The sequence below is a fragment of the Agelaius tricolor genome, unplaced genomic scaffold, assembly GCF_023055355.1.
Source record: "Agelaius tricolor isolate 1412-34295 unplaced genomic scaffold, bAgeTri1.0.p SCAF_3, whole genome shotgun sequence".
In the NCBI taxonomy this organism is placed as follows: Eukaryota; Metazoa; Chordata; class Aves; order Passeriformes; family Icteridae; genus Agelaius; species Agelaius tricolor.
Genome location: NW_027269263.1, coordinates 10068257 through 10090143, shown reverse-complemented (window position 1 = coordinate 10090143; position 21887 = coordinate 10068257). Strand labels below are relative to the sequence as shown.

The following is a 21887-nucleotide window of genomic DNA, read 5'->3' as shown; positions in this document are numbered from 1 at the left end:
ATAGGGCAAAATGACATTTTCATATCTGTAATTTTTTTCCCTCATCAGGGGTAGGAGGAAAAATTAGACTTTTTTTTTTTCCAAAAGCTGATTGAACTCAGAATTTGGTCGTCAAATCATATAAACTCAGGAAATGCAGAGAAATAAGAGAAGAATAAAGAATGGAGCACTCATGTACAACCAGGCATTTTTCTTCACATTGTTTCTAAAGGTGATGCCAAGAAATTTAAGACAGGCTTAAATCAAAGTGTTGCCTTAAGCATCAGCATTTAATTTCCTTCCAGCTCACATCCCAGCCAGTGCCAAAGATAGATTAGGAATTTGATCAACAAGAGACCTGATTTCCATTTTGATAAGGAACTATAATTACTAGAACCATCTTGACAAATAGGTACTGTAAGAAATTAGTATTGCTGGAAGAGAAATTTGTTTCTTCAGCTACAGTAATGAACTGGTTTTACTGGCTATAGAGGCACTGGTTACCTCAGTGCCTCTTTAACAGATTTTGGGAAAAGACTCTTCAAAGTATACATGCCCAGGAAAGTTGATAATGCTCATCTCCAACCACAGGACAACTAGATTAATCATTTCAACCTAAAAATTACTGCATATTATTCAGGTACATACTAGAGATTCTTTATATCCCCACTGAGTCTTGCAATTTTAGAATGTTGTTGTTTAAAGGTGGTGATTATTTGTAATTTTTGGTATCACACATCTTACTGAAATTTAAATCACATTACCAGATATGAAGATCTAATTAGTATCTCAATACAATGCAATATCAAGTTAATTGGCCCAGATACAAAGGACAGCTTTGCTTCCATTTCATGTCTGTATACCTTTAAATCTTTTCAGAGTCTAAAACTTAGGCATAGGGGTAGATATTTTATTTGGGTTTCTTTCAGCATATTTCAACTGAAATGTTTCCAATTTTTTTTCTTGGGAGGATGGGCCACGTATACCTTTTTTTTTAAGAGGGAATCCTAATAAATTCCATCAGATTTTTTTCATGGAATTTTTTGCCCCCAAAGACCTGTGCCCAGGCAGAAGGATGTATGTATATACTCCTTGGAAAAGGAAGAAGTTCTTCTAAAACAATTTTTTTCAGCTGCATTTCTCTATACTCCTGTGATTTGCATTGTATCAGGCCTCATTCATGTCAGAAAAGCAGCAGGAATAGCTTTTATTTTCCAGCAGAAATTTCCATATGGGTCAGCCTTTTTGATCTTGTAATATTCTGCAGCACTGAAGAACAAACTCAGACAAATTATCATCAACACATGGAAGCTGGAGATAGATGACTGGAAGTTTTTTGGCCCATTTTTTCTCTTATTCAGCCCAAACTACTTTATTTTTAGATTATGCTACTTTGTACCCCTTCCATAAATACTCCACTCTTCCCTTTGATTGCAAGTTCATAATTAATTTATATTAACACATTTAAATCCAGAACAGGCACTCATATAATGATTTGCAGATTTTAATCGTTCTTTGCCATCTCCTCTCTCTTCCTCCATTGATCATCTACCCCACTATTTCTTCACAGAATTAATAAACTTTAATCCAATTGGTAAAGCCCTAGATAAGCTTCATGTGCAAAAGTTACAGTGCTGAGCCCAAATTTCCTTTTTCTTGTATCTTGTGCTAATAGATACAAGAAAATAATAATAACTCACGAACTAGTATTGTTCATGAGTTATTGTTCATGAGTCCTGTGTCCTTCAGATCCAGTGCTCTCAGTTCCTCTCCATTTATTCCAAATAAATGTCCTGTAGCCACCAATTTGATGTATTTGATTTGCCTGACCTAGAAAACCTCATCCATATGCTACCTGCAGTTTCTGCAGAGCCCAAGGGTGCTCCAGGCTGTGAACACAGGCTGGGTCCAGTTTTCTTGTTCAGGGGGGATGTGACATAGCAAGTTGCTCACAGAGCCTGCAGAAGAGTGTCAAAACACCAGATTTACTCTAAAAACTGATCAAGAAATTATACAAAGCTAAGGCTTGCTAACAGCAAGGACTGCAAGCAGTTCCTCTCCTCAGCATTTTTCCACATTCCACCCCTCCAGTCCTCAACTTCTGGGCAAGCAGCTTCAGCTTTGTTCCACCCAGCTCCAGGCCAGATCTCCACCTTCTCACTCTCCCCAGGAACTGGTCATCAAACAACTCCTTTTCTAAAAAAAAACTGCCTTTTTCTACCACATGGCTTTCCTTGAGGACTTCCATGCTTTGCCAGGTAATGCAAGGCTTATTACCTGCTCCTCAGATAGGAGACAGAGTTATTCAGATTACTTTAACTAGAGCTTTGTTTATTTTCTCCACAGAATATATTAAAGCAACACCCAAAGATCCAAGGTTCCAGTCAAAAGTAATTTATTACAACCCTTTCTGCTTTTGCAGGTATGTATTTTTCATCAAGCCCCATCAAAGCAGCAATTAATGCATTTCTGCCCTTTTTTGGCCCATCAGAGCAGCACAGTTACTACATGCTGGTTTCCAAACCCAGATGCACCACTTTGTCATACCAACCTTACTTTGATTTTTCCAGCTCACATGAAGAAGTAGCTCTTGATAACTGGGTCAACAGGAGGACAACGTTTAATTACAGTTCAGAGTAGTCTTGATCATGTGTTTCCTTCTCTTTGATGAAACTCAAATAAGATCAAAGACCACAGGTCTTCTTTTCTGCCATATGGACCCTGTACTGAACAGTTGATTAAAAGTCTTTTTGGCATTAAACAGTTGGCTCCTTTCCGAATATAAAACCAACTTTTGCAGAACTAAAATTTTCCACTAAGAAAACTTTCTGTTTACAATTAGAACAATTGAAATATTATTTTCATTGTACTCAATGAAGAATATACTGAAGTTCAACTTCAACTTCTTCCAAGTTACCCAAAATGTTTCATTCTGAAGGATTTCTACAATTAACTGCAAATGCCCATTGCAGTGTCTTGTATGATAGAAATTAGTGTCAATCTCCATTCTTTCTTAATGTCTTGGTATCTGTGACACAATTCAGTGCATTCTTTACTTAAAAAACATGAATGTTTCATTGTGGGAGCCATAGGATTTTCATAGCATTATGGAAAATGTGTCTGACCAGAAAATTGTGCTTTATAATTATGCTTTTGAATAGCATCAGGTTATTCAAAAGTAACATCCAAGATGCAATGCACAATGTTGGAAAAGCTTCATGTGAAAAATCACACTAAAGTCTTTTTTTTAAATTAAGAATTATTTTTTCAGATAATATGACTTGGCCCTATGAAGATATTAATATGATTATTGTACAGTGCAGCAGCATTCACTGGTTATAGAATCAAGTTCTGTTAGCAGTCACAACAAATTGACACCAAGTGGGGCTGCACTACCTCATTTAAACCCAAAATTTGGTCTGTGTTACTGTAGTTTCACAAGAAGTTAGAGCAAACTGTGTTTCCCTTGCTCAAAGTCAAGCTGCTTTGTTTTCACACAAATTTTTAGCACTTCCAGAACAAAATCTTAGAGGGAAAACCCTTCATATTTGTATTTTTAAAAGTGCCTAAAACTTGTATAAAGATCTGATGTATATTTAATATGAATATTTTTCTCTGAGAAGAAGATGCAAAATGAGATATTTCTTTCAAAATCAGGATTATTCCTGGTTACTTATTTAACTCTTTGTTCTGCTGGCCAATTACAAATTGTTTTGGCAGCATCACACAATCAAGTATTTGTAAAATTTTATACTGCATCACAGTACAAGGAGTTTTTTGTGCAAGTACCCAAATTAAGCACTTGCACATTCAGGAAGTACTTACCATGGTAATTCTTAATCCATAAGTACCAAGAGATTTTACATCATGGAATTTTCTTCTGTTAAAGGGTCAGATTCTGTCCCTGCCTAAAAACCACTGATGTATGTGTGATACCGAGCTTGGCCCAGCTGAGCTGCTGTGACTGATGCACTGAAAAATAAAAGCAGATAAATTTGATTATCAAGGTGATGAGATGGTTGTCTGATCCCTGGGCAGGTGAGCTCTTGCCCTTGGCTTTAGGAACAGGCTACCCAAGGAAGTGGCTGGGTCACCATCCCCGGAGATATTTAAAAGATGTGTAGATGTGACACCTGGGGATGTGGTTTTGTGGTGGGCTGGCAGTGCTGGGTTAATCATTGGAGTCCATGATCTCTAAGATCTTTTCCAACATAAATGATGCCATGATTCTGTGACTGCAGATCTCTGATGCACAAACCACCCCCCAGTCTATGCCCAGCACAATTTTAAATGTCTCCCTCGTGTTATCCCTCGATTTCTGCTTCACCAAGGTAAGACCAGGCTAGCTGAGAGAAGACAAACATTTTTCCTAAAGTATCCACCATAACCTCATCCTCTCCAATGAGGACTCTCATCCCCACTTCAACTGTGATATCTTGTAAAGGGTCTTTTGCTGCTACACAGTTTTATGCAACAGGCAAAGAGACTGACAGGCATCACTGGGAGCATCAGCAAAGGCTTTCCTGGGGCCTGACACCTTCCCTGTGCACTCCACTGCCAAAATGAATTTACAGCAAAGGCATTTGCAGACATCTCCCTGGAAAATTAGGAGAAGGGAGCAGCCACATGACAAACCCATCAGAGAAGCTGCCCCAGTCCCAGGCTGTCCATCATCCCTTCCAGAAGGAAGCAGTGCCACTCCAGAGGATTGTTTCTGGCTTTGTTGGGCTGGCGTCAGAAGCTCCCCACCCTTCTGAGTTTAAGGGTTGCAGAAGCAAAGCCCAAACGTTTGACAATTTATAAAAACAAGGTTACTTTGTTTTCCATCCTAATTTCTCATTGCCTCGGCTGCACTGCTGGCAGGCAATTCCATGAAGATACGGTCTGATAAACTGACTTTGAACACTGAATCAATTGTGTGATTTAAAGCAAGAGCCCAAACTCAGCCAGCAAGTCATAAAGCAAAAATTCATTAGAAAGGGAGCTGCAGTAAGCCACTCTAATAAGGGGCATCCTAATAGTTTTATCTTCAAAGCAGCCTTTAATGATAAATAATACTGTGTTTGAGAAGTAAAGAGACTGAAATAATTGTTTATGAAATTGCAATATATAGTTAATTTAGAAGAAAAGAAAGACTCACAGACATGCTGATTTTTAAATCCTTTTCCACAGAGCTGCCTGATACAAAGGCCATGAAAGACTGGTTGTTATTAAGTGAGATCACTCATGGCATTTCTTTTCCTCTTTCTAGCCACAGAAAAGGCAGTAAGAAAAATTAGACTGACAAATCTTCCCCTAGATGGAAAGAAAAAGCAGAGCAAAAGAAAATCCATCTGTTCTCACTTGTGGAATTTCATGTTATCCCATATAAGGCCAAGTTTATGCAGCATATGCATCAAAAATCCTAAAACCCTGGGTGTTATAAAATCACCAGGACAACTGCCAAATGCCAGTTTCAAGGCATCTGTAAGAGGCTAAGACAAAATTCAGGGCACTTTGGGATTCCAGCACATGGTAAGCTGCACTAGAATAAATGGCACAACAGATTAATATTTCATGTCTCTCAAACTAAGGCATCTGTTTTAACAGGGGAGAGACCCAGCAGAAGGGACGGGCTAATCAGCTGAGCCTCACTGCCAGCAATGGGATGGTTCAGTGCCCTCTGACCAGTGTGTGCCCCCCAAACATTCCTGCTCTGGGTAGACGTGAAGAGCAGGAGACTCAGAGCCCCATCCAACCTGACCAGGAATGTTTCCAAGGATGGGGCATTCACCACCTCTTTGGGCAACCTATGCAAGTGTCTCACCACCCTTATCTTTTCCTTTTATCTTCTCTGAATCTACCACCATTGCCCTTTGTCCTGTCACAACTCTGCTAAAAAGTCTGTCCCCCCACTCTGCTGCAAGGCACAGCAGAGAGGGGGCAGGTGTCCCTCCATCCCTCAGACCACTTTTCATTGCTACTACCCAAATCCAAGTCCCCAGATTTCTAGGCTTTGGAAAGAACAGCCAGTGCCACCACATGAAGAGCAGGAGACTCAGAGCCCCATCCAACCTGATCTTGAATGTTTCCAAGGATGGGGCATTCACCACCTCTTTGCAAGTGTCTCACCACCCTTATCTTTTCCTTTTATCTTCTCTGAATCTACCCTTTCCTATTTTAAACCCAATACCCCTTGTCCTGTCACAACAGGCTCTGCTAAAAAGTCTGTCCCCCTCCCTGCCTGGCGGCAAGGCACAGCAGAGAGGTGGCAGGTGTCCCTCCATCCTTCAGACCACTTTTCATTCCTACTCCCCAAATCCAAGTCCCCAGACCTCTAGGCTTTGGAAAAAGCAGCCAGTGCCAGAGAAATGATGATCACTTCTTTCATGCCAGTGTTACAGTGTCACTATAGAACATTAAATAAAAAAACAAGGACACTGGAATCTGCAAGGTAAAAAGGTCATTTAATTTCTGACTCCAACATTTATAGATTTTCAAAAGTGACAGTGGATTGGAGGGTGACAGTGCCACCTCTCTAATGACACTGGACAAACCAACAGTCCATCAAATTTCTCTTCCTCCAGAAAAGAATGCAGAACAATAATTATTTAGGAAAAAATGCATTAAAAAGTCTATTACAAGAATGTAAACATCAAAAAGCTTACAAAAACTTAAAAGAACAGAGCAACATTACAGTACTGACCAAGACAGCCTTCTCTCTGCTGACAGGGCTAAAGCCCCTGGGTGGGAGCAGAGGCCCACTGCAAACTTTGGGTTTCTAGAGCAAGACAATGGCCACAGGCCCTTAAAGAACAGGCAGATGTTGCTGTAGTGCCGAATGCAGTCTCCACACTGTCATCTAGTGGATTTAGTGGTGATAGCCAGAGCTCAGTTTAATACTACACTGTAATTTCACTGAACATAACTGCAGCATAAAACTTTTTTTTTTTGTACTTTCTGCCTTTTCTCATCCAGTTCTCCTGGGATTTCTCCTTTTTGAATCGTCCTTTTACAATAACTTTATTCTCATCATTTTAAACCTTTACTACAACAATGCCTTTTTCTTAGGGCTACTGTAATTCCCAGGCAGGCTATTTCTCCACTGCTGGCCAGTGACTGCAGAATGTATTTCCCTTTCTTTTAGGAGACTCTATCCTTTCCTTAAAATAGAGTAGAAATAAGTTTCTTGTGTGTCAGGGCAGTATAAATGCCCTTGGAGATTTATTATGAGTAAGTGCCCTCTGATACCCCTCCAGGCTTCAAAGACAGCTCTACAGGCTGAGCACTCTGGGTGTCTGTAGCTACACAGTGCCTCTGACTCCCCAGGCTCCAGCCCCACAGCTTGCAGGCTCCTGCTCTGAAAAAGTGCCAGATAAATTCAAGTACTACAAACACAAGGAACACAAAATTATGCCAGTTATGTTTGCCTAAACCTTACAAGTCTGGAAGTACGATAAACCTGGCAGTGTGCAGGTATGATAAATATTAGCAACATGGAGTATGACAAGCACCTCAAAATCCTGAGTTCTCCCAGTTCAAGAGGGTCTGCAAGATGCAGCTGTTGGGTCCATGCTCGTGAAGGGTGTCCCACCTTATGTGTCCAGTTTTGTAGCTGTGGACTCCCAGACAGTGGGGTTTTCAATGCTGATCCTGTTTTGCTACACCTACCTCTTGGTATTTGATTTTCCCTTTCATCCTCTAGGTTGTAGTGACCTGTGACCTTCTGTACTTGCTCATTTCTGGAGCCAGATTGCTCCTCATTCCTGGGGAGTCAGCACTGAGTCTGTCCCAGAGGCAGCCCACTATGGCAGAGGCAGGCCCCTGATGCAGGAAATAATGATGAGGACTTTATGATATCAGAAGGTTAATTAATTACTTTATTATACTATATTATTCTATACTATATGACACTACATCTAAACTGGAACTGCAGAAGCACTCGACTCAACAAGATTTCTTGACTGTCTCCTGACTGACCATCAGGACACAGTTTGTAGAGATTGGTGAGGAAAATAAAACACTTATATTAGAATTTAATTAAGTAATTTTTTTTAGGCAAATAGTTTTCTAACATGTTGACGTTATATTGCAAAGGTTCCATATTGTTGTCTCCTTATTGCAAGAGTTTCATACCTCCTTGAGGTTTCTTGTAGGCAGCTCCTCTAAGCACTGAATTTGCTGCTTCCTGCAGCAGCCAAGTGACTCCAGTTCCCCTCTCACCCAGCCACCCCACTCTTTTATAGCACTCTTCTTCTCATTGCTTACAGCTGTGGCCTGTTAAAGTCAGGCCTGTTCCTAATCCTCTCATAATTGGCCCAGCTGCAACTCCTTAGGAGTAAGATTACTTTCTATACTACCTTTATTTTCTTATATTCTATCCCCCTACACTAACACATCCTACATGTTTCAAAACACAGGAGCAGTAAATGAGATAAGAATTGTTTTGATCTCTGCTTCTCTCAGGTCCAGAGAATGTGAATCCCACAGCTGCTTTCCTGAGGAGTCAGCTCCCCAGGCTCACCCAGAGACAACTGATCCCTTCTCTCTCGCTCTGCAGCTGGTTCAAGCATTGGGATTTTGCAACATCAACCCTATGGTCTTACCAGATGTTAAATCAGCAATTAGCTAAATATATTACCTCCAGGTCAGCAATTCTCTCACCATTTTGCAGTTATAGTAAGTGTGTGATTTGGCCAGTCTCTGTCCCACAGAAGAAATGCTAAATATGTTTGTGCTGCTTTGGCAATTTTGTCACTGGCCCATCTCAGCTCAATGGTCCCTTTTCTGTGACCCTCGACTGCATGCAGCTTCTCTTAAAAAACTGAAAGAGAAGGGAAAAGGATTTGTCAGAAGTTGTAAACAAAGGATATGAGGGCACTGACATGGAGCAGAAAGGAGAAATGCAACTTCAAACATTCAGTCTAACAGTTTATAATCCATGCTCCAGAGCAGCTTTTCTTCTCTGCATCTGTGCTTCTGCATTCAGAGGCTCTATCAAAAACCTCTTGGATGAGTGCAGAGGTTATTTTTAATAAAAAAATTCAGTTTAATAATCATTTTAATGAGACTCTGGAAAAAAAAAAAAAGGAGAGGTATCTTCCACAGGCCACAGTATTGATCTATCAGGGAAAGAAACCCATTGCCACATTCATGGCTGACTCCTAAATAAAAGCTGGGAGTGCAGGAATCAGTCAACCTCCTCTAGAGAAACCTGGATTGGCTTCTTCAGCAATTAATTTTCAAGAATTGAGATCGACTCAAATGATGATAAGCAAACAAAGAAGGACATGACAAAAAAAGGACAAAGAAGTAGGAGCTAACAACAAGTGCTGGAAATCAAGTCTGTGTTAGACCTTGCTAACAGGTGGCCACTGTCAGGGAGATGACAGCTAATCCACCCTGTCACCAAGCTTTTAACAGAAACCGTCCCTGCTGAAAGGGCCACTGGAGTAAGAGAAGCCAGGAGGAGAACAGTGATTTCAGAACAGAATTCCCCTTCTGTATCTTATCATGAGTACACAGACTAAATCTCCCAAGTTAGGTAAGTAGATATACTTACTTTGGTACTGGTGCTTCAGCTCATTTTTGGGAGGAAGCAACGTGACACCCTGCTCTGCATTCACCACTGAGAGCTCTCCAAATAGGTTTGAGTTGTTTTACCCCTACTCCAGGCAGAGCATCCTGCTACAGGATGAAACTTGCCTCAGGGAATTTTTAAGTTCATTAATTTCCAGTTATTAAAAACATTTGAGTAGTTATTTGGATTTTTCTTTTGGAAAAAAAAAGAAATATTTATGCACAGGTAACCCTTTTATACTTAATATTTATTTAATATGAAGTAACCCTCATTTCAGGCCCAGCTTCTCTCCATCACCCCAGGCACCTCTCCTCCCCCTCTTGCAATCATTGCACAGTGCAATACACTCAGTTTTTTCACTGAGGCAATGGACAGAGCAGGGCTACAAAAAGACAACAGGGATTTCTTCTGCTGGAATCCCAGGAAGACCTCTGGCCAGCTCCATATAGAAAACAGCGCTTGCAGGTATAGATAGCACCCATGTCTAGTGCTCATTAACTGTGCATTTGGCCCTTCTCCTGTTCCCAGCACACATAGCAATGGAGTGAGTGAGGTTCTCATCAAAACACTGCACAACAGCTCTCTGCAGTTGCTTATCTCCCTTGCCACAAAGCCTCCCAGGAGTACAGAACAGCTGAAAGCCCCTTGCACTAACCCAGAAGAGTGCCTCCCTCCCAGGCAGCAGTGGAGTTTCTCATCTTACTGCACTTTCCAATCCCTAAGAGACTTTCTCTACACTGTGTATGGCAACTTTTCATCACATTACTAAATGAGTACAAGTCCACAAAAACAGTGAAATTTACAGAGCCACTAAACCCTAAGAACTTACCATGTGTATTGAATAGTCACCTCCAAATGTTAAACATGTCCATTTCGTCCTATGCTCTCTTTACCATACTCTTTCTATAAAAAGTTTATTTTTGTCATAATGTTTTAAAATTTAAGGTTTAGGGACTCATGCATCTTGTCTGTAGCTGTTTAAGGTCCTTATCAGGGGAGAAATTTGCATTGGATGTACTTGCACATCAGAACAGGTTCAACCATAGTTAGCTGCATGAGATGAAGAGCAGAAATGCTGAGAAGCAGCATCAGGCTTCGCTATGGAAAGTTTTTCTTCTTGGCTCCTGTGGCTGCCCATTTATCTTGTAGCTGCTGGAGATGCCCAGAGGTGGAGCAGGCAGTGTTAGAGACAGCTGTGTCTGCTCTGTATCTGTCTGTCAAGCCAGCATGACCACAGTAAGGCCTGGTGTTTACATGTGACATTTATGCACACATCCACAGTGCTCATTCCGTGGAGCAGATGGTCTCCAGGCTTTTCTCTGCAGGTACTCCTTGCAGCCCTACCACTGTTCCTTACAGATGTTTTCCTTCCAGCAGCTGTCTGAATGGATAGTGGCCAACTTAGGAGCCACAGCAATTGAGCAGAGAGATTCCAGTATCAGCGAATCAGTGCAGGCACAAGTCACATTAAACATTGTCACAGAGCCAAGATGCACTTCCTGGTGTAAGGGAGGAAGGAGACACAGCTGCATCCACTGGGACTCAAAACTGGCATTCTTGCTCATTGGGTGCACAAGATCAGTGAGAAGACTTCTCCAAATATTTAGAACATAAACATCATGGGTCAATGGATCAAATAATTTCCTACTGAAAAGAATTCACTCAAGCATTTATGTCAGCTTCATGTATCATTGTGCAGAACAAAACTCAGATTAAATTCCTGATAAGAACTCTGTTTTGTTTGTACTGGGTACACTTAAGGCTGCAATAAATCTTCCTTCATGCAGGCAGTATAATACAGGTAATTAAACTCTAAAGAAAATGAAAAACCTTTTCAGAGTTGACAACATTACTACAAAATCCTCCAGTGGCAACATTCCCCACAGACTAATAGTTTGGCATCCAGAGACAGAAACAAACTAATAAACTTGCAACTACAACCAGGAAGATCCATCACTTATTTTAAAGCTGCATTTCATCTGCAAGAATATCTTCAATTCCTATTTAACTAACTGCAATAAGCACAACTTCATATTTTCAGGAAAAAAAGACAAGGTGTAGTCCTCAAAAGTTTATTTCAAGTATAAAAATTGTTCAGTAAGGTATCTACAGGTTTTTTGTTCAGCATAAAGGTTTAATAAGATAGAAAGAATCAAGTACCAAATCTCTGTAAAAATACGATTTGATTTTAAATTTGGAGTAACAGTGAAAAGGCACTTAAACAAAAGATAGCCAATGACAAATACAACTGTTATGTCACAGTGAATGTGTAAGCAAACATAACCTAACACTTTATAAACAAAGAAATTAATCACAGTCTGGCTGAACTCAGCAGCATAATCCAGACAAGAGTGAATTTGAACTCCCTGCACTTCAACAAAAGAAGTGCAAAGAAAGAGAGAAAGAAAAGCAAGAGAAGTCTCCAGTAAACTAAGGGTCTGCAGCACTGTGTTCAAACTATGAACTCAAAGCTCCATTCATACAAGCTCCAAAAAAAGAAATGTAACAAAACTGGGTAGCAGCATAAATACTTCATAAATGCCCCTGGATCTATATGCTTGCATTGAGGCCTTTATATTTCTATTCCCAGTTTAGAAAAAAATAAAGTTTCTACAAAAACAGAAGCAAAACCATCAGACTACCGTAAGTGTGAAACAGAAGTGTAATGCTTTGGAATCCACTGCAGTCCCTTTGCAGCAGAAATATTCTTCCACTGCCAGCAATGGAAAGTATAATAAGTAGAAGTTTTTGAGAATCAGGAAAGAAAAGAGGCTATAACAGTTTAAATGAGTTTGTTATTTTTCGGTCAAGATTCAATGAGCTACTCTATCTTAGGAAAAAAAAAAAAGAATCAAAAAATGCCAAAAGAAACAATATGTTTTAAAACAGCATTTACAGCACCAAAGAATATCTGGACAATAAATACAGAATAAGATGGTAATTATTCACAAATATGACGAAATGGGGAAGGAAATTTTCCTTTACCCACCAGAAAACTGTGGGCTTTTACAATTATTCAGCAACATGAAGTAAACAGAAAAAAAAATCATCTTAGTGTTGGCATTTTTTTCTCAGTGACAGTAAGACCTTTGATACAGGAGTGCTATCAAGACTTTTGCATCTTTTTTTCCAGATACATTTTCCTGTAGGTCTGAAACATCTCTTTTGAGCCTTTGACAGGAATGTGAAGAGTCTCTCCATCTCCTCCCAGGATCTGTATAGCTGTATCAAGGGGAATACTGTCCTCAGCTGCAAGACAGACAAGCATGTTAAAGCAAGAGTCACAAAGGACTCCACTCCTTACACATGTGGTACCTAAGACCTTCCAGTGACAACAAAGGATGCCACAAACTTCCTTCCTAAAGCACCAGGCACTTCAGATTCAAAACCATCTCCAATGCATCCTTAAGCACAAAATGGCTATTTGGGTGTCTTCACAGGAGAGATTTCTGGAGAGCATTAAGAAAGGTATGACAGAAAACATGCATTTGTGAAAGGAAGAGAAGAAGCAAGAGGAAGGGCTAAAATGATGGCAGACACCAAAGCCCAAGGACACAGGCAACAGCAACAAAAGATGCAAAGGATGCAAACTATGTTACTTGCAACACCACAACAACACAAGTACCAGCATGCAAGCCCTCTGTTCTAAAGCTAAGAAGCAGATGGCAAGAAGGCTACAGAATGCATTCTGTTTCCTGTTATACCACTAGAAAAACAAAACTCGAGCTAGAGAAGTACCTAAAGCAAAGAAACAAGGACAGCTAGGAGCAACCTCACCCAAGATTTACAAAAGGATGGAACAAACAAGATCCTGAGATGAAAGTTGCCACTGTCGTGACAGTTGATTCCTAGAGGGTATAAAAGACCATCCAAAAAGCAATTTGCCATTCAAGAGAAATGAGGAAGATGTCATAGTGGCCCCACTTTTCCTCTGGGTGTCACACAGATTATCTTGTCCAGACTACTGGGACACACAGGTCCTGGAACTTGTGAGCACAGGTGTTATGTGTGGACAGCAGCAAAGTACTGTGAAAGTCAGATTTATTTTAAAAATCACTTTCTGGTTTTGCACTAGATTCTGCTACATCACTTTCTATATTTTAAAGCATGAAAGAGTCTTTATATACAATTGAAAACTGTATTTAAATGTTACTAATGCTACATCCAAGTTAATGGCACAGAAAAATTTCAACATTTCCAACAACATATTCATAAAGCAATAAAAAGCTATACAAATCTTTGAGACTTTTAAGTCTATTCTATGGTATCCATTTAATCAGGAGAATGAGTAAATAATAATTTTAAATACTTTATTAAGGTTTACTACTGTAAAGGAACTTTTAAAACCAAGCAAAGAGGATTAAACTTGTATTTCAAATGGGACATTCAGAAGTCACTTCACCTGCAGAGATCTCTTCCAGTTTCTTTTGTTTCACTGGTTCACATTTTAACCAATCTTCTTTTTTACTCTTGACACCTAAAAAGAAATTTTCAAAAAATGTTTCTGAGGTTCCTTTATCACAAGTTTTGGCCTCTATTCAGCATTAAATTCTAACACATATACTAGCACATGCAAAAGGAAATTTCCTTTGGGTATGAAAATGACTTCCAAGTGATGATATATACAGCTTGAGAAAAATAAAATACAACATTTGATATAAATATGCTTCAGAATGCACCATGTAAAATGTTGAAAAATGGGGTAGGGGAGAAGAGCAGGAAAAATGGATGTTTAAAGCAAAGATGGCAAAGATTATGGGGGCTATGGGCAGGATACACCTGGCCTAAGCCCACTCTATTCCTCAATGGCACAAATGATCTCTCCCTCCTCTGCCCAGCCAGACTGATGCACAAGCAGGAGAACAGGGAATACAGATCAGATCACCTTTGATCAGATCACCTCACTACTCCAAGGGAATCTACTTTCTACAAGTTCTACAAATACTTTAGAAAGCCTTCTCCCAAAGTTACTTGAAACTGCCATGCTCTTAAGTATTCTAATTTCATTCACTAAGACTTAGAGAAAATTGAAGGAAAACTCCCATGTTCTTTTTCAGCTGAAGACACAGCTGTGGTCTGTCAGAGAGCAAGTTAGGATATCTCAGCCTTCAGCCTCCACAGTCCCATGTTTTCACTGTCTGCAGCTTTGTGCAACATGAATTCAAAAATGAATACGTAGTTTTTATTTACAAATGAATATTTAAGAGAACATCATACCTTCTACAACGACTTTATCTCTTTCTGGAGAATTCTTTGCAGCTAAGCTTTCTTCACCAGGGGCTGGATTCCTGAACTCTATCTCTGGACACAGCTTGAACTCAAGGACTTCCTGTTTGCATGATTTCTCAACTGTCGAGACAGACACATCTTTTTTTGAGTTGCTGCTTTGTGGCACTTTGGTGGCTCTATGCCAGACAGGTCTGACAGGTGATGTCTCTAATTTTGTCAGACAGATGCGCTCCTGTGCCGTACGTTTAAATGCCACTCTGTTCAGGTAGTGCTTTTTGGGTTCCTTTTGAAGATGCAGCTTTAGTCTATTTCTTCTGTTTAGGTATAGAAGATTTTTATCAGGAAACATTTTCTCAGAGCACTTGTCTTTGTTTTGACCATCAAGATGTCTTTCTTTGCTAGAAAAGAAGTTTTTAGACATGCTAGAAGATCGAGCCCTTTTTCTCTGCAGTTTAAGCACAGAGCAATCTGCTAAGGAACTCCTTGGTTTCCAACCATTTTCTCCATTCAGTTTTTTAGCTTTGTCAGCATTTAGCAAACAATTGTGTGCAAGCTGCTTAGAACTCTTTCCTTCAGACTGTTTCAATCCTTCCTCTTCCAGCTTTGCTTTCTTAAATTCTCTCTTCCCAACCATATTTTCCTTCATCTTCCGTTTGTATGGCTGCTCTTGCAAAGGATGAACTTTCACAGATTTATGCTGAGAATATTTTGTGTGTCTTGATTTGAAGTCTACAGAGCTACTATCTGAGAATTTTACAGCATCGGCTCGGTAACTACTCAATTTTTTGAGTTTCATTTCTGCTGGTAATTTTGTTTGCACTTTGACGCTAATTCCTACGTCTTGCCTAAGCACCTCCTTTTGTTCCCTACAGTTTTGTTCTTCAGCTGAGTTCTCTTCACAAGTTTTAATTTTTTGTCCTTGAGTGACTTCAGAATGCTTAATTTCAACCATTTCTGACTTCACAGACTGGAGAATGTCTGTTTTGGATTTTATGGTCAGACCTGGTTTGGTTGTATCTTTTGAAAGGGACTCAGTTTTGAAAACTCTCTCCTTCTTTACGGACAACTTTGCCCTGTTGTCTGCATATGTATGATCAGCTTTTTCTGCTAACTCTTCGGAGGCTGTCTGGTGCTCTTTTTTGAAAGAATTCAATTCTCTACTTGACACTTGGGTTCCTTTGTCAATTTGCAGATGTTCCTTCAAACCGCTGCTTTTGCATTTATCAGCATCCTGGTTTTCAAAGGAATTAACTGGTCCAGTTTTTTCCTGCTGTGTTGTAGGCAGTTTGTATTCATTATCCACCTTCAGCCTAGGTTTTTTGTTCATTTCAGAAGTGTATTTGCAAATATCTTTATTTTTGCTAGTGCTGTCTGGGATTTTTTCAGAAATTGTCAGGTCTCCTCCCACTGCACAGTTTTCCTTTTTCAAGGCATCAGATTGACTGGATTTTTCTTCTGTCTCTGCAGAGTCAGTATTTTCAGCTTTTGAAAGTTGACAATCATTTTTCTCTGAACCAGATGTTTCTAATTGAGAGGGATAATGTGATGTTTTATATGCTACAGATGGACCACCCGTTAAAGAGCAATCTTCACTTTTTTCACTGGGCTTAGAAGTTTCTTGTGGGGTTTTTTCCTGCTCACATAGATCCTGACTAGGCTGGACACTGCCTTCAAGGTTGTCCTTGTCAGCTGAAGCCTTTTCTGACTGCTGACTCACTTCTCTCTTGCTGTCACTAGAGGGACGCTGGTTGTGCCCAGGAGACAGTTCTTGAACCTGTTCAGATCTTAACACTGCAACTTTAGTCTGATTTACTGGGTCCTTCAAATGAGAATTCTTGTCACAAATTTTAACCTCTTTTTGAGACTGGTTCTCTGTCCCTTCAGCTGCTGAACGATTTTGTGCTGCTTCTTTTGTTAGCATATCAGCACCTTCAATGCCATATGGAAACTCCTTCACTAGAGCAAGCAGCTGATCTTTTAGATATTTACTAGGCTTTGCTCCAAAAAAGTTTACCTCCTTTTCCATGCTATTTTTACTGGGCATGGAATTTTGTTTACTGTGGTCTCCTGAAACAGCAGGTGCATTTGTTTTAGCAGTTATGCTGATAGAGGAATCCAGTGAATTTTGAGCTAACTTCTGATTTATATTAGCAAGATTTTCTAGGGAATTTTCAGGATGCTTGGCAGATGCCTTGAATGACGTGCTTTGTTCAGAGGTAGAAACTGCTTTAGGAGGATTGCCACTGCTTTCCTTCTCCGAATGACTTGATGACTCTTCCAACATTTTTAGCAGCAAGCTCTCTCTTTGGGCAGTGTTATTGCTCAGCTCAGTTTTACTCAAGTCCAGATGTTGCTCCTTTTGCCTTGCACCAGATGTGTTTCCTTCTGATGCCTGTGTCTCATAGACTGACTTGAACATGCCTGCTATTTGTGGGTTATAAAATTTATCACCTTCAACAAGAGAGCATACACTAGAAATACAAAACATGTCATTTTCCAGCAGAGCTGTGGATGTATCCCCTGCCTCTAACACAGCTTGCTTGTCTTCATGGTCTCTTGCACCTTCTTGAGAGATTTGACTACAAATATTTGTGCCTGATTCAGGATGAGGAGCCTTGTTTTGTAATCCAAGCTGCAGATTTTTTCTTGCATCTTGTGCAGATTGGCTAACTTTGCTTTGGTTTTCATCACCTGCTTTGATCTGTTGCAAATGTGAGTCCACTATTTGTTCCAGAACACAATCAGTGGGTGATGACCAACCGTTTTCTACAGTTCTTTTGACAGTACTTGCCACACTTAAACCATTTTCCCCCTCTTCTTGCAAGCTACACGTGCTCCCCGAGTTGATCACTGGATAGGTTTTACCTTCAGGTGTTGGGATCTTGCCTGCCTGCTCACTTAGTGCTCTTTGTTCACTAAGTACTAAAGGAGAGACAACTGCAACTTGAGGTTCGAAATTTTTTATCAAACTGGAAGTCAGTGTATCAAGCTTTTGTCCCACAGAGGTAGTTGTTACAGGCAAAACAGCCTCATCCATGCTTTCCAGCACATGATTTTTTTCTCCCTTCTTTGTGTTTTGGTCAGAGGGTGAAACCTGATTTGCTGTGAGGTTTTCATTTGACTGTTTATTTTCCACACTAACAGATTCTGGTGGATACTTCCCCCACAGGCGCAGGCACGCAACCACCTCTTCCATAGAGTAACTACAATTGCTCTGGCTACAAGATGCATTTTCAGTAAATGGTGGTTTTTTCTGAGCTACCTCAGTCTGCAACTGAGCATCACCAGATGCAGCTGTTTGTGATGCAGCAGAGTTTGTGTGAGCCACAGATGCCTGCTCACCTTTCAGACCTTCTACGTTCTTCTCACTGGTGTCTTTTAGCAAGCTTCCACCCGAGACAGACGTATCAAGCAGCGGTTTTTCACTACACAGGAGATTTGTCAGTATTTTATCAGCAGTAGCACCAGCTGTCTTCTCTTTCAGTGCATTTGTGCTGCTCAATACAAACTGAAGAAATGATGAGTTCTCAGGGCCAATTTGCAGAGTCTTTGATGCAGCCCTGACAGAGCTCCCTGCTGGAGTAAAACACGAAGCACTGTTCGAGGAAGTCACAGTTCCTGGAGAAGAGGCCAAGGCATGCACATCCCTTTGTTCCAAGGTGCTCTCAGGATTATTAAATTGAGCTGGGACTTTACTCTGAGAGGGAACAGGAGTGAAGCTTGATGAAAGACTTCCCTGCTTCACCTGAGGGCTACTTTGAGTCACCTCCAATCTTCTGTTATCAGCACTGGCTAGGTTTTTGTCATTTCTTTCTTCGTGTGGAACCATGAATGTGGGCCTCTCTGTCCTCACTGCTTCAGATGGGGGAGGCTGTACATTTTGTTTGGGCATACATGGAAGACAATTAGAAGGAGAACATGGATAACCAGGAGGAAGAGAACGAGTATTTTTTTCATTATAGATTTTTTTTTTATAATTATGAACCGTTTCAAGCAGGACAACCCTTTTTTTAAGACATTTCAGCTTTTCAGCTTCCCAAGCTAGTCTCTCCTTTGTAATTCCTCCATGTGTTGCTGCTGCTGAGGAAATCTGAGCATTAATAGGCCCATTTATCAAACCACTAGTCTGGCTCTCCGGAACTGAAGCAGGATCACTCAGAGGCTTTGAAGAAAGAGCTTCTATTTCTTTCACAACATCAAGCAGTTCTTTGGGAATGCCAGGGGATGACACAGAACTTTCACTAAAAGACCGATTTACTGTCACACTTCCACTTGGATTACAGACATTCCTGATGGATTGACTGACTTCTCCAGGTTGCTGCTTCTGACAGTGTTGCTGAATACTGTTAAACCCAGGAGCATTTTTTGGGTCCAGTGGGAACCTCTGCTGGGTAATGTTGTATCCATTGGGTACATTTTGAATTTCCTGTGGTACACCCATTGAAGATTGTGCTGCAGGCCTTGAAACACAGCTGGCAGGCAACAAAGATGGTGCAGAACATCCTCTAGGAGCTTCTGATGCCATCTGACTCTGCTGAAATTGTGGCAGCTGTACAGTTGTCCCAGTATTTTGATTCACCGAATACAAAACTTTACACTGATTATTGGAATTAAACATTTGGGGTTGAACATGTTGCCCGGAAGTAGGGAGAGGAAAAGAATTATTCTGGGGATGAATGCCACCTTGATGTAGTGTTGCAAGTCTCAGGGAATTATGCTGCAGCATTTCTGGCTGCGCCGTGTAAGCGTTGGTGTTGGTGTACTGGGGCTCCCCAAGCACATTTCTTAAATTATTCCCTGTGTTCACTTGGGAGGACAGGGGGGGCACATTCCTGCAGGGATAACTGTAGGGATTAGACACTGGCCAAGAAGTCGGAGTCATCTCTGGCCGCAAAGGGGAATTCTGAAGGGGAGGTTTCAGACCTGTTCCATACATCGGCTGATGTCTTTTAACTGAGAATTTTGACATAAAGAAATTATTACCAGTTACAGATGCTCCTGGTGAGGTTTGATCTGAAGTTTTGAATCCTTCGGCATTTACAGCAGGGAAGGCAACATTGATAGTTGGCATATACACGATTTGGTTATTTTCAGCATGAGTGCATGTATTTTTAGAGGAGTTGGGATTTGTCTGAGGAAAGCCATGTCCATTAGGAAGTAACTGAGTGAAACATGCTCCTTCACTTTGCAGGTTTGTATTTGCATCAGCATTCTGGACTGGCCTTACGTTCCAGTCCATCTTTTCTTGTTTTCTTTTTCTTCAGGCAAAACCAAAATACTGAAAAAAAATTTTATAAAAAATTACAACCTTTTGATCAAGACCTATTTCACTTACTAAGAAGTGATTTAGAATGCATCATGAACAGAACTGTTGAACCTAAACTGCTGGGTAGGACAGCAACCCCAGCACAACCTGTGGACATCAATGCTGTCAATGTCAAGTTGCATAAATTGTTTCCCAGAACACAGTAAAGTATAAAAAGAGAAGCAACTAACAACTCTATTGACAATCTAATGACTAACAAAACCTTCACATTATTCTGCTAATTCTATTATCTATCAACCTTTTAATTTAACAATAGATTGCTGCATTTGCCTTCTTCATGCAAAAACAAAGGGAAAAAAACCCCAAGGCACATGTGTAACACAACATAGCAATACTTAAGAACTGAACATAAGAAACACCTATAGAATAAGATACAGGCCAGGGTTTTCAGACAATAAGACTCAATCTCAATTACACCTTTAAATGCAACGAAATATATGGAAAAAATTAATTTGGGTTTAGTAAAAATCTCTCATAATAATGTGACCCACTAGTTTAATTTTGAGAATGTGTCTCTAGCAGGCTACAAGCAAAGAGCCCCTAATTCTGTTGGTAGCATTAACTTACTCAGCTGGGAGAAGGCATGGAGATGACATCTCCATAGCATGAAGCATGGAGATGACAGCAGCACTTCTGGAGCTGACAAAGCCACATATCCCTAAGCCTTCATGTGCCATATTCCAGAGTGCACATGGATTACCAACTGTAGGACATGGGGTTATAATTATCAGAGTGGTTAAGGTTTATGCTCACCAGAAGGCCCTGGACAGAGGCACAGCTGCAGGAGAGAGACATGGAAGTCAACGGAAGAGGGAGAGGAAGTTAGGAGCCAGGAGAGAGCCAGTGAATGACAGTTGGGAGTGAGATTGGGATTGGCTGGAGGAACACGTGGACAGCACATGAGCAGGAAGCTGATTGGCTGAAGGAACATGTGGCCAGCACATGAGCAGGAAGATGATTGGATGGCAGAGCACATGGACAGCACCATGGCAGCTGAGCCAGCCAATGGGTGCCTTCTTTCTGTTAAATTCTGTTAGGTCTCGGTTTGGTTTCAGTTATGTCAGGTAGAGATTAAAGGTATAAAAAGGGTGCGATTTCTATGATAAACTGATCTCCTTCAGATGCTTAAGGGAGCCTGTGTCGCTTTGCTCCCCACTGCTACAGATGGCTGGCCCAAATTGGGACTTATAGGGTGCTGCAGAGTGAGTGGACTGCTCCGGTAAGCAACTCCCACTAGGTCAAGGAACCGGCCAGGAAGAGTCCGGAAAAGGATCTAGGGAAGGATCTGAGAAGAGTTCGGGAAGGAACTCAGGAATTTAAAAGTGCGCACACCTCACCTGGAAGGTGAATAGCCCACTGGGAGCAAATATGGGAGGTGGAATATCCCCGGAACAAAGCAGGAGCTTGGGCCAGGTACGGTGGCTCCTACCTCAGCAATCTGTTAATATGGCTGATGTGAAACTAAGCACCCTGCTGGACTGGGTGCCTAATCACGTTTAAGATTTCCCCTTTAATGCACCCCTTCAATCAGAAACCTGGCAAGCAGTAGGACAGACACTTTTCACTACATGGGGACAACCATGGCAGCCATTAAAGGAAGTCACGCGAATGTTGCTGATTAGACAGCTTTGGAAGCTGAGTCCCCTGAACCTTCAGCGCCACCAGAACCCGAATACAACCCCAAGATTGACCCAAACCTTGCAGAATTGCCTTATCCTGAGATAATCCCAGCCCTGCAGAGCTGCTTTACTCTGATAAAAATCCCTGCATAGCTGGCCCCCTCAGTGCAGAATT

General features: G+C 40.9%; 1 protein-coding gene across 19 annotated transcripts in view; it reads right to left on the bottom strand.

Annotated features, from left to right (window-relative positions):
* RESF1 (retroelement silencing factor 1) overlaps positions 1 to 21887 on the bottom strand; it is a 53162-nt gene that overhangs the window by 4769 nt on the left and 26506 nt on the right. For 10 of the 19 annotated variants that reach the window (XM_071422411.1, XM_071422416.1, XM_071422409.1 and 7 more), the window contains 3 exons: positions 14756 to 20045; positions 13941 to 14015; positions 11597 to 12787 (listed from right to left, as the gene is read on the bottom strand). In XM_071422411.1, the coding sequence (XP_071278512.1) occupies positions 12645 to 12787; positions 13941 to 14015; positions 14756 to 20006 (5469 nt within the window). In that variant the 5' untranslated portion in view covers positions 20007 to 20045 and the 3' untranslated portion in view covers positions 11597 to 12644. Of the gene's footprint in view, positions 1 to 2357; positions 2726 to 3804; positions 3952 to 6406; positions 8783 to 11596; positions 12788 to 12996; positions 13565 to 13940; positions 14016 to 14755; positions 20046 to 21887 lie in introns of those variants that run through there. The other 9 variants (XR_011678505.1, XR_011678506.1, XR_011678507.1 and 6 more) reach the window with 8 other exon arrangements.